The 14013-nt window shown below is 32.0% G+C and overlaps 1 protein-coding gene across 1 annotated transcript; it reads left to right on the forward strand.

Annotated features, from left to right (window-relative positions):
* Positions 1-1867: 1867 nt before the first annotated feature.
* Positions 1868-8120, forward strand: TRIADDRAFT_37214 (expressed hypothetical protein; the record flags this gene model as incomplete). The annotated part of the gene is made up of 8 exons (XM_002109415.1): positions 1868-1927; positions 3621-3762; positions 4496-4624; positions 5075-5208; positions 5765-5861; positions 6240-6346; positions 6901-7001; positions 7390-8120. The coding sequence occupies 8 exons, from the start codon at positions 1868-1870 to the stop codon at positions 7670-7672; spliced, it is 1053 nt and encodes a 350-aa protein (XP_002109451.1). The 3' UTR covers positions 7673-8120.
* Positions 8121-14013: the final 5893 nt, after the last annotated feature.

Here is a 14013-nt window from a genome sequence, read left to right on the forward strand (position 1 = left end):
AATTCTTTAGTGATATTGCGGTTAGTAGTAGGCTCACGAGAGCACTTTCACTTGACGACGTATTACTAAATAAGGGCAAAATAAATTGAAGATTCCTTTCTGGTCAGTTCTAGACTGTATCTCGTATATTAAATTGGAATGAAAGAACAACTGCTTATCCTGAAATTGACCTAAATACAAACACGATATGCTACAGTACCGCAGTTAATATATAGCATCTGTATTCAATTTTTCAATGATACTAGCTTGCCCGGATTGCTTCGCCGTGTACATTATTACTTTGCATTGACTGTACGCCTATCCCACTCAGTAGTAGGCCATGACTCTAAAATTTGATCCTTACTTTACAGTATAATACTTCGTGTTAATAGTCTCCACGGCGAAGCATGCCAGACAAAGCTAGTTCTATTAAATTAGAATGAAGAATGAACCGGATATCTAAAATTGACCTAAATACAAACACTATGTTATACTTCATTAATGCTTTAACGAGGCATTCCTAAATGAATCCAAAACAACCTATATTTACAGTTACAAATATTTCATTTTGCTCCATTATATTAATGAATGAATTCTAGCGCTCTAAATGAAAGAATTGCATGTCCTGAATTGATCTCAATACAAACACTATTTTCTATCATTATAATTATGCTCAATGCAGTCTCTGTATTCAATTCTTCAGTGATATTGCCGCTAGTAATAAACTCAGGCGAGCACTGCAATACTTTAGTAAATTAGTATTACTAAATTTGGGGTCAATAATAAACTCTAAATTTAGTGCTACCATTGGCTTTATGAAATGACGTAATGAAAGGGAAATGAAATTGATATTTGGAACCTTTTCTTGCCGTCCTACCAATGTACCCATACAATACAATCACGCTATACAGAATTAGTGTATTGTAGCCTAGGACTTGGTCAACTTTTGGATGTGCTTATGTAATGACTCATGGGGTTATTTATAGCAACTGCTGGATTCGAGATTTTTGTTCTAGTAGTAGCGCAATCATCCCGCCACTAATTAGGTCCATAATGACTGTCACCACTTGAATAAAGTTTTTTTGCGGAGGGCTGCAGCCGTAGGGAATCTTGGTTAACAGCTCCCCCAAAAATGAAATAAACTAGATACTTTAAACAGTCGACGTATGCCAAAATGTGAACTGATGAAGCGATCAGTAGCTCCAGTATACGCATGGTGTTTATTAAGTTGTTTTAGCAGACTTGTGCTCCATTACTGTGCCATATCGAGACAGTGAGTTGACTACAGTGCAAGTGTTTAAGCAGGGGGCTTTTAAAAAATGGACGTTATTCTGTAGTTCTAGCACTATCCATCAATCTTTTACAATGTTTTAAAGGTAAGAAATCGCTAGATTTTTGAAAAAATTGCTTCTTAAGGAGTCAGCATTAGCGAATTCATTAAGGAGAGGAAGAAAACTTTGATAGAAATCCCTGGTTTAAGACACTCCTGAGGGGCACAGTATGACCTCGTAACGTCACTAGTCGATTGGTTTCCGTTTTGTAATTACTGCACTATTATTATACTGTAGCGTGCAGTACAATACTGTACATTGTACACTATGTTACAGTGTACTGTACGGTAAGCACACAAGCAGAGTACTGTACGGTATTGTACAGTACCGTACAGTATGATACCGCAGCCTAAGAATTGCATGATAGACATTGGCGGTGCATGTACAGTACCATACTGTACAGTACACTGTACAGCACATACAGTATTAAATTCTCCTTCTCACCGCAGCCAGTCTATTTCACAACGTCACAACATTTGGCTAGTCAATCAGTGTGGAAAATTTTTCATTAAATTAACGTACATTATTACTAACCTCCATTGCCCTTGCTAGCAATTATGGAATCTTTTCAACGCTTTGCTAACGATGCCGCTACGGCTTTCTCTCGTGCTAGACAGGTAAAATGATCATTTAACAGCGTAATCATGGAATTTTTCGTCTATGCTTATTGATCGATTGAACAGGACACTCGAGTGGATAGTCGCTGCTCTATACTGTAGTACTCTCTTCCCAACACTACTGTCTTTCACACGTCCTTTTTACCCCTCGGATTGTCAACTTAGCTACAATGGCTGTACTTATTTAATAACAACGCCAGACTAGAAAGACATAAAAATTCACGTCTAGAGACGATCAGCAATCAGCGATAGTACAGTATATGGAACAACATAGCAAAAGTGTTGTATAGTAAGTTCAATTCTCTGCAACAGCATTAATGAAACTAGTCAAAGACACTCTCGACAGTAATGGCTCAAGGGTTGGAATTTCACCTTTCCTATTTTCCATTGCATGTATCTAAGTATATTTCATGATAACCTACAGTACATTTCCAAGTATAAATGAAAGAATCAACTGTTATATCGATAGCCCCAACTAGTATAACCAGTGAATTTTTTCTCTGCAGTGCGTTGAAAACACAGACATTTTTTTGGCTACTTCGGTTGTTCAACGGATGACGTTACTGTCGATGACGCACAATAATACTGTACAGTGCACAGTGTCTTGCGTCGGCTTAGTATCACAATACTGCTGTAAGTAATGGAAGGCTATGGTAATACTGTAGCTACACTACGTGGCTACATGCTAGGATCGACTGGTGAGAAACGCCTTAACTCAATTAAATTGTCAATCGAACGTTGGATCGATCGCTTATTTGAATTTCTTGATCATTTCTAAAGCCGTGCTTGTCATCACTAGGTAGAATGATTGCGATCAACCCAATCTATTCAGCATATACAGTTGTTAAAATGATAAGAGCCCGTTTTGGGGGTGCTTGTATACTGTAGAACATGAAATCTTCATACATCACTCATGAACAGTGAGCAATATGTTACATCCGTCCAATAACGAGAAGAACACCATCAACGTTGTAGATAGTGATCAACATTGTTTCAATTTCATCAATCTCTGATTTTTAATTCTGGGGGTTAATAGGAGTATACTTTTATTACCACACAACAACAGTGGCATAGAGTAGCATACCGAGGATAAAATGACATTCACGCACATCATGTTATTACACCTAGACAATATTTACTGCCATGTTCGTTGACACTACTAGTAAAGCTACTAATATTAGATTAGAGGGGAAGAGTGTGGTATGCACTTGGAAAATCCAAAATGATTGGATGGATAATAAAATTGAGATGAGAAATATTCGACTATTTTTCTCATTCCCATAATAATTCTACTATGAATGATCATTTTATCTCCATTACAATACAATCATTTGTATCAACTTATCAAAAGTACTTGTAAAATCATGAACCACAATCGTACACTGTGTTGCTTTTACTTTCATATCCCTCAAATAACTACATCGATTAAAATTATATATTTACTTTGCTATGCTATAGTATCCTTGTAATCGGATGAAAGACAGAGCTAAATCAGTAGATCAATATCTCTTCAATACATACAAAAAATGACTTAGAATATAATCGTGCATCATTAGTCTACAATGCCATCATCGATCTTGTTTAGAATGATAACCGCAGTATTATTCAGGCAATTGATCGATCAGATGACTTGAAAGATTATTGTTACTATTTGGATGAGTAGTAAGCGTATCATTTTCTTGGATATATCTAGTATACTGAAGAGAAAATTGGCCATTCAGAAAAGACTCAATACGATCCTCAATTTGAAAATTTACAACGTAGAGCTGATCGTACCAAAGTATGGACTGAAAAACTCTGCAAACAAATGGAAAATGTTCTACAGCCTAATCCAAGTAGGTGGATCAAATAATCACTATTTTCTTTGTCTTGATTTTGGGTCTCAATAGCAATCACTTACTCGGATTAGTCTTACGATCAAGCCGAATACACTGGACCTGATCCAGTCTCTCTATAGTAAAGATTTCGCTGTTTATTACTTTCATTCAAAGAGACCAACTTTCCATGTTATACGCTAGATGAGCATACTAGCGTCTTTCTCTTATTTGTACAGATCTTTAACTGGAATAATACAACTTGTATTACCAAATTAATTATTAATGAATCCAATTTGTCCATGTAGACTTGTTACGATTAATTATGCAAGTTTTGATAGCTTTCATGTAATAGTAATTGATTGTATTGGATATTTTCTAGCTGTAGCAATTAAAGTAAAAATTATATTTTAATAATAGAGGATAAATCGTGGATGATTGACTTTTGATCAATTCATCCTAACTAGATGAGCACACTATTTCTAAATTTTCTACTCTATTTTATTGCTTTTTTTTTGTTGATAAGAAGTCGTTAATAACATCGGTACAGTTTTTTGTAATATCATACCGCTATCCGATCATTCTAAAAGAATTGCAAATTTGTTATCTCTATAGAATAACACTGACAGTTGACTAAAACTATTGCAACAAATGCGTATACTTATAGTCATGCTCGAATACTGTACCTTATGATTTGATACTACTCATATACAAGTACGATAAAAGACACATGTTATCTTTATTTGCTTACTAGCTGTTCGAATGGAAGAATTTTTCCTTGAAAAATTGGATAAGAAAAAACGTCCAAGATTGACGAATCATGAAGTTCTTGGTCAATTAATGACAAGTGCTGGCAATGATTATGGACCTAACACTGCTCTTGGTAAACTTACTTACTAGTGTATTATAGGGACCAAGTTAAATAATTTTTAGCCAAGCTCTTTCTGTCAGTATTGCCTACCAAGTAGTAAACACATATGATACGGTGTTTCTAGTCCTAAATTTACAAAGAATTTTTTAAAAACTTTCGGTACTTTTACTAATTAATTATAATCAGGACCACAATAATGTGTTAATATACCGTACTTCGTATTATAACTACAGTTAATATCATTCAATAGCTTCAATAAGTTATTTTTCATCTGAAAGTTAATTATTTTGATCATGAAAGTAAAATTTGAATATGAAGAAAAAATTATCACCTATTAGGTCACAAAGTAATCGTAATTATATTGTAAATATTACCATTTATGCGTACAATGGCGCGCTGATATTCTAAAATGGCGTCATGATTTTAAAATTCTGAATGATTTCTCTGTTAACTTTACCATAGGTGGTGCTTTAATTAAGGTCGGAAATGTGCAAGCAAAGATTGGTTTATCCGAGAGGGAATTTGTTGAAACTTCCGCTAGAAAATTTATAAAGCCATGCAAAACCTATATAGAAAATGATTGCAAATCTATCAGCGTATGTAATAAAATATGTTTGGTCATCCTTTCAATTTTGTTCTATCATTATAGTTATCAATGAACTGTAGTAGTATTCAATCTTATTGCAAACAAATTATACACTTGCCTTTAATACTATCTACGAGCATAATAATTATAATAAATCCGCTAAATAGATTCTTATAGCATTTCAAGACACAATTTCAATTTTTTACCTGTACCAATTTTACTCTACCTTTATAAATCCTTACTTTCCAACTGTATGACATACGTTACCTTCCACCTTATTATACGCAGTTATTGACCAATTTTTTACTTATAATTTTGTATTTGGTCACTAATGTTATAATAGCAGTGTAGCACTTGAAAGATATCCTCTGAAGTCGTAAATTTACTTCGGTGTTAATTCTGTAATACATTACTACCCATAGACTAAAGATTATACAGTGGAGAATTCTAGTTTACTCCAGATTAAGTTGATTGTTTATTACAGAATGATATCTATGTAATTTGCTTGTTATTTGTTCTAAATTCATAATATTATTTTAATATTTGATATCACTTGATAAATGTAGAAAGAAAGAAAACTACTCGCTGTCAAGAGATTAGATCTAGATGCCTGTAAGAGTAAATTAAAGAAAGCTGTCAGTACGGAAAAAGCTCAAGCGGTAAGTTAAAATTTCTTTTATTCGTAACTAGTTTCCTTTTTATGATTCTTGTATTGGTTGTATAGCTGGCGTTAGTGGCTAATACAAGATAATTTATTCGTTTATATTAGTAATACGCTTATGAAATAATTAATTGTAAATTGTAATTAGATAAAACTACTACATACGTAAGATTTACTAGTATAGATTTTAGTTTCAATTTTTGATTTAGTTTTACCGGCCAAGAACAGCGTTTTATTTTCATTCCTTCTATTGTACATTTAAATGTAACTTACAAAGATACAGAAGATAATGATTATGATACAAATGCAACGATATCAATGGCTTACAATAATTCTTAAACGACAGTTAGCTATTCTTGTAACGTAATTAAAATACCAAGTTTTTGTAATACTGCAGGCTGATAACGATTTACGTGCTGCACAAAGTGAATTTGATCGTCAACATGAAATAACAAAGTTGATGTTGGATGGCGTTGGAAGTACACATGTACGTGTTCTGAGTGGCTAAAATGCTGGGAAACTTGTTATTTATTTTGTATATAGAATCACACTTTACAGTCCAAAATAAACAAACCGAGAATTGCATTCTAAAATACTACTAGTAGACTTGTAGTGTACAATATACTGTAAACAGTACTACACAAAGCAGTATAAGTTACGTGCTATAGTATCACAATTGTAGCGAGCTATACATATTTTGTAGCATAACTTGGTTCTATTTTATTGAAACAAAATACACTAAATTAGTTATATTAAAATTTAGTAAATTGCCGCACGAATAACGTTATAAACTTACACCTGCATATATGAAAAATGCGGCTAATTTTACAGTATTTGACGTCATTATTGATCATTACTGATATATTGCAACCTACCGTATTGTATTACATGGTAAGATCTGATTACCAGTGTCAGTTCTGGAATGCAACTTATTGATTCATAAGAGCATTCTGTTTTTAAAAAATGTTCATAAAGAATTTAACTTCTCTAATTTAATTTTTTATTTTCTCCTTTATATAATTATCTATCGGAATACTGCAGACCAATCAACTCCGTAGTTTAGGAGAATTTGTTGAAGCACAACTTAAGTATTATCTTACTAGCTACCGTGAATTGATCGAGTTGCAAAAGCAATTAAACAGGTAGAGATACGTTTTCTTTATGGCAATATATTGTTTTTAGCCGTAGTCAACTGTGAAAGTTACAACTGTAATTATTGATAGCATAATTTTATAACATTTAATGTGTAGATCATCATATAATAGACGGAAAATCGTTGATTTTTTAAATTGTGCTATAGGAATTATGATAATATCGTATAAAATATAAATAGAGGATTTAAATATAATTTGATAATTTATATTAATAATTAGGTAATTTATTTGGTATTCTGGTAGTACGAGATTTATTTCTCATCAATGCAGTATAATTAGTATTGGCTATTAATTGGTTTATAACACTTAATATCAATGCTGCTTACATCCATCTAATTAAATATCAATCACTTCCCCAATCGTCTTTATACTGTAGCACCGACGCATTTGCACCTAACGCCACTGTTGGTACAAACTCAACTTCTAGGGACGATATCGCTAATGAAGAAATGTCTCCATTGAAGCCTGCGGTTAATGTAGCAAGTCGTGCCAAAGTACTATACGATTATGATGCTGCCAATGCTTCTGAATTAAGTCTATTAGCAGACGAAATTATTACAGTTCTTGCTGTCCCAGGTATGGATGAAGACTGGATCATGGCTGAGAGAGGCAATCAAAGAGGCAAAGTTCCAACAACATATATCCAGATATTGTCTTAAAATTGACTGTATGGGCGTTATTAGCAAAAACATTATCCCTTGTAGGGTTCATCTATGGTTTAAACTAGGAAAAATAACAAATTAAGTCATCAGTATCTGATATGCTAAGACTAAAAATACTACTACGACACGTACTCGTACAATATCATCGCATGTACTGTATTGTTATTAATAGGCATCGATTCTACGGTTATCATTCAATTGATGTTTTTTAGTTGTAGAAAGTATATTATAGTTTATTAACACCTAACTAACAGTAACCATCCATAATACAAAAATATTGATAAGTTTTTGCTTCAGCCGAGTATATAGTATTACGATAATTCTATTTTTAGATCGACATACTTGCATACAGTAGTATAGTACGGTAGGATGTGATAGCAAAATGTTTTACCGTCAACTGATGAAAAGTTTAGATTTAACTCTAGTTATTTTCATTGCAAGGCATATACATAATATTAACTGTTATACTGTGCTGTAACAATTTACTGTGTTGTATAATCAGTATATTTACGCATATACATATATATAAAAAGGTGCATGCAAAATTTATATATATGTACTGTATATGCGTCGCAAAAAGTAGAATGCAATATTATGATACCGTTGAGGAAGTAGTTTTGATCGCAGATTTTATAAAATCGGTAATTTAAAATTTAATTGCCACCTTTCCTCTATCGTACACTATTTCAATGTATAATGTACTATGAACAATTGGATATTCAGTAAATTTATTGTTGTAATCAAGTATCTAATGCAGAGTAATCAGTAGTATTTTACAATAAGCGTGCATATCTAATAACTTTTGATATGTGTTTTATTGATTATATATTTCCTGAAAGTATGTGCAATATTATTGGTGAAAAGTAACAATAGTACTGCAGTGAATTGTTACAATAGCCTACAATGCGATAGTGCATCGCATGTAGGGAACATATTTGTTATTATTTACATGGCAGGGATCAATATCGGAGGAAATAAAATGAAATGCAGCAGTGCTACTTGTTGAACTGTGATATACCGATTAAATTATTGTTAAACTACATAATTTTATAGATAATGTAAGCAATCTGCAATAGCAAAATTTGATTGCACTCTTATATTAAGCTATTAAAAACTTAAACGATGCGAATTCGAATTTTAATACAAACACAGCATGATTTTTAAAGTAAAAGCTGTCGATCTTCATTAAAATCAGTAAAAAGATATAATGATGCAAGGCTACTGTAGATACTCGTATAGCGTAACTAGTGTACGCAACTTCCGAATTCAGATACTATTAACTAAGCTACTTAACAATAAATAACATGTATTTAAATCTTGCATTAGAAATAGAGGAAGAAATTAGATGCTCGTACAAAGGTAGTTTGTTTAAACTTTGTTGGTCATTAAATCTATGTAAAACAGTCTAATATTAAATAGTCTTTAATTTTCAGCAATCTACTTCTCGCGTCTTTTTTAACTTTTAAGAGGTGATTGTATTGGAGATAGAGTAGAATTGAGTGTATCACTGTTACCAAAAACGCTGGAGTATGTTGATTTTAGGAAGGAGACATAATTTTGCATAGTGCGTGTAGTGTTGTTCGCTTGTTCAAGGCGATCCTTCATATCATTGAGTCTAGAGTTGCACTTTCTTTCCGCCTATATATCAGTTAAAATTATCATGGATTTCATAAATGAACTTGTTTCTATAAATAACTATAAACACGATAACTAGCTAAAAATAATAGTTTGCGCAAAAATATTTCAGCAAAATGTCATCACAGCAATATCAATTACATTACTATAAATTATAAATAGTCGAATACAGTAAATGCAAGATCAATAAATCTAACCTCTTCTTTTAATCGTTTGTATTGGACATTGGTATTGTTAAGCTTATTAATTTCTCCTTCTAATTCAATTATTCGCTTTTGTGCTTCACGATCCTGTTAACCATGGACATCAATATTTTCAAAAACATTAGCATAAAGGTTTGATATACGCCACATGATAATTATAACTGTATTATGCATGAAAAATTAGCGTTTCGTATAACTTTTGGCATACTTTAGCAGTAAGACGTTCCCGTTGCATCTCCGATTGTCTCCTTGCATCGGCCAATGCAGTTTCATATTGTCGAATATTGGTTGTATGTTCCCTGGTTTTCTCATCTAACCGATCCTAATATAAATTACACCGGATAAAAGTGATATAAAAATAGATCTTTGGACAATTTCAAAGTTATAGTATTTTAATGCATAAATAACGTTCTCATCGTGAATAGATATACATACAATATTGTTATCAACTCAAATTTAGTTTATCTAGAAAATGACAAGCATGGACAATATGAAGGCCTTGATATCTAGTCATTCTATCATATCCCAATATCCAGATATTTGATTGAAAAATACTCATACAGACATTCAGATATGAAGTGATGATCCTATGCCGTAACTATCTACCTCCATTTGTTGAATAGTATCTTCCCGCTTGTTAACCAAATTAGCGTAATCACGATTCTGTTGTTCCAAGTCTTTAACTTTCCTAAATTACACAAATATTTACATCAACTGTGGTGCAGTGTACGTACTAGTTCATAAAATTTTGCACGATACATGATAAGTTGAAGCGCTGGGTTAGCTCAAGGATTGGAATCGACCGATTTAAAATATGAATTACCTATTCAAATTTTCTATTTTCTCCTGATGACCTTTACTCTCTTCGGTTAATGTATACGATTTTAGCTTAAGCTCACTGGCTTGCGCCATTTGAGTGTCATATTTATTTGTTAATTCTGCATTTAATTTCATTTGATCCGTTAGACGTTTTTCGTAACCGACAATTCTTTCTTGTGCTTCCTGAAATCGAATCTCTGTTGTCTATATCAATATATATAATTTACATAATAATTATAATCAAAGAGTGATTTATTGACCCTAATCGCTATTAATGGAAACTAATATTCCTTCATACTTTGAGCAGATCTGGTAAAGGTTCCAGTTCTGATAAGCGCTGCTGCAATTTCATTCTCATCTGCAATTATAATAATATAATACCCATATGAATTAAGTGAGGTAATAGTCTTTATTACATATTCTCATGAAAGGCTAAGAATGGATTCTTATAGGGCGCTTTGGCCGCAAAGACAAGCGATTATTTATTTATTTGACTATATAGCAGAAAGGCTACAATGTCCTATAGATAATACTATACCTTTTCCATTTCAAAGACACCTTCTTGCTGCATCTTGGAACTCTCCTGCTCCTGTTTATGTAATCGGATAGAATGCTCATCGACATCTTGACGATATTTTTCAATCTAGATAAACATAGTCAATAACATCGTTATCAATATAAGGAAATCTATTTCTCAAACCAACACGTACGAGCAAGTGGAAAATATTTGTATATTTAAATTGGGAGAATGTTAGAAGGAAACCCTTACAAAATATTCTCTTGTCGTTAAAGTTACCTGAGATTTATAGTCTCCTAACAATTTTTCATATTGCTGGATGCTACCTTGCAGTTGGCTTATTTCCTGCTGATTTTTAGATATCTAACCCGAAGAAATTCGTCAAATGTTTGGATCATCCGTTGCCATCAAATATGCCCGGAAATATGTTAATTTTACATTAGGACAATGAAACATGTCACATTTACTAACATGCTGATAGTCTTTAAGAAATTCTCTCACCTGCTGCATAGAAGCTTGTTCGGTCTCCTTCAGTTTATTTTCTAATTCAACGATGATGCGCTATCATATAGAATGGATGATTTGAAATTTAGAGTTAATAATGGGTGACAAAAAAAGGCTAAGAAATAATTACCATGTTTATATTCATCTTAATTAATTTAAAGCTTATACAAGAAAAACGTATAATATTAATATACTGTATAGCTGTTTTAGCTTTACCTTAAGTCTCTCAATTTCCGCTTTGAGTGATTGAATTTCAGTAATTTTATTTTCCAATTGCTGATTAATATTATTGATCGTAAGCTATAAGGAAGAAGGAAATGCTTTTATTATAATTTTATTATTAATAATTATCCTTTATGCAGACAGTTACTTGTAATGAAGATATAATAACATAGTATGCAGATGTTGTGCATTAAAGAAGTCAAAATCAGCCATTTCGCTAACTCTAGTTATTATAATAATAACTCGACTGCACGCTTACGCTATGAATTAGAGCTGAGGAGATGAGAATTTAACAAACTATATAGTTGTATATACCTTGGATGCTTCTTGACTATTTTCCCACTTTAACTTGATTTCTTCCTTTTGGCTATATGCAATCAAGGGAGAATTAGCTAATTTAAATATCAGGCTTGTGACATAAACAGCAAAGAACAATATTTAGTAAGTAAGTGATATATTAATGACCTAGTAGCTGTAATCATTTCCTTTTCTAATCGGGAGATTTCTTTCACTAATTTAGTCTGCTTAGTTCGTGACTGCTCTAAATTAGCAAGAGCTTCGGCCAATTGAGTCTCTTTTTCCCGATATTGGTTGTGATAAGTTTCTGCAGTATCCTGACTACGATGTGCTCTTTCCATATAGACTCTATCAAATCAAAAACAATCGAAAAATTATACTGAATACCTATAACTACTTTTCGTGAATTAGTCGGGTATAGTTATCTAAAAACATTGATGACGATTATTGATAACCTAACTCTCCATTTATAACTTAGAATCTTGGAATTTATTGATAATCGAACTTACTTTGCAGCTTTCTTTAATGCACCTTTTTCCTTGCTTGTTTTATCCTGTAATAACAAATGCAAATCAATCTATAAAAATATATAAAATCTATCGTATCTATGATTGATAAAGTATTTATAGTGCAGTGTTACAGTCTGGATAATAGTTGTATGAAATTTTTCAATAAATATACTGGCTAATCTCAAATATGAATTTTTTATATTACTTGTAAGGTAAGTTGGGTATTGTTGACATAAATATTTATTTTAAGACCGGAAATTTTAAAAGTTTATAGTAAAATTAAGCCGTAAAGTTTTTATTAGAAGTTTATGATTACCAACATCAATAAAAACAATCTATCAAAATATAAAGATAAACTATGATTATGAATCATATAGATATGAATATATTACATATCTGGTATCTTTAATGCACGTATAAAAATTTAAGATCTATTCACAGGAAGAAAATGGTGAACTAGTACACTGAATAGTTCACGTATTAGTTTTCTTGGTGGTATTGAGCTCTATCTTACCTTAGCAGCTTTCAGTAATCTTCTCAGCTGATCAGTTTCGTATTTTTCTTGTTCTAAATGTCTTTCTAAATTCTAATATAAAGATAGGTGTCGTTTAAAGGTGAAGATTGGTAATGATTAAGAAGTCTTATTAAAGAACATCTACCTGGATTTTGATATGCTGCATCTGCATTTCTTCTTTTCTGGAATTTAAATCCACTTCTAATTGCGCCTTTGATTTTTCGGCTGATATCTGTAACTGCTGAAAAGTCTGCGCATGGTCCTATCGAAATTTAGTAGAAGAGATTAACCTTCAGAATTTATAGTATACTAAAAATATAAATGAGGCCTGCCTTCTCTTGGGTCATTCGTAACTTGAGCCGATCAACGTCTTTTTCACGTTCACACAGTTCTGTATCTAATGTCTGTCAAAGAATATCAGAATTGTCAGATCTATGCAGATCTTGCGTTTTAGTATAATAATTAAGCAATTTGTAACTGTAAGTTAGTTATAATTTCATTATAGTATAACGAACAGAGAAAATTGTATGTCTTTTGCTAGAGAAATTAAAATATAAAAGCTACATACTGTATTAATATAGTAACATCGAAAAGTTGCCATATACGAGTATACGTCGTTCAGTTTCTACCTTTTTTACTTAACAATAGCAACCATATATACTATTACAGTCAGTTGCAGTTTTACAGTGATAAATGAAATACTAGAAAATATGTTTATCAAGGAATAGAAATAAAAGAGGTCAATTCTGGAATAATATAGTAGTATCGAAGCTAGACTTATGGCATGCATATTGCTTCTCTACATATTTGTTGCAATTTAGCTAGATTAGGAAGAATAAATAACTATGCACATATTTATTTGTTCGACATGAGCTCAACTCTGTTGACGATTCTATATTTTAAAAGTCCAAGAAATTATTATAAAATCGGTAGCAAGTTAAATATGATATATAGTATGGTAAGAAATAAGAATTAGATAGTATTTACGCTATCAAGACAACTTTATATAAATAAACTTGAGTTTAGATTGAGTATTAATGCTAGAATGTTTGTAAATTACTTCATCATTAAAGAAGACAGTAACTCTAATTTGTCAATTCTAACTAGTCGGTACGAAA

This window comes from Trichoplax adhaerens, genomic scaffold (assembly GCF_000150275.1).
Source record: "Trichoplax adhaerens TRIADscaffold_2 genomic scaffold, whole genome shotgun sequence".
Classification (NCBI taxonomy): domain Eukaryota; kingdom Metazoa; phylum Placozoa; class Uniplacotomia; order Trichoplacea; family Trichoplacidae; genus Trichoplax; species Trichoplax adhaerens.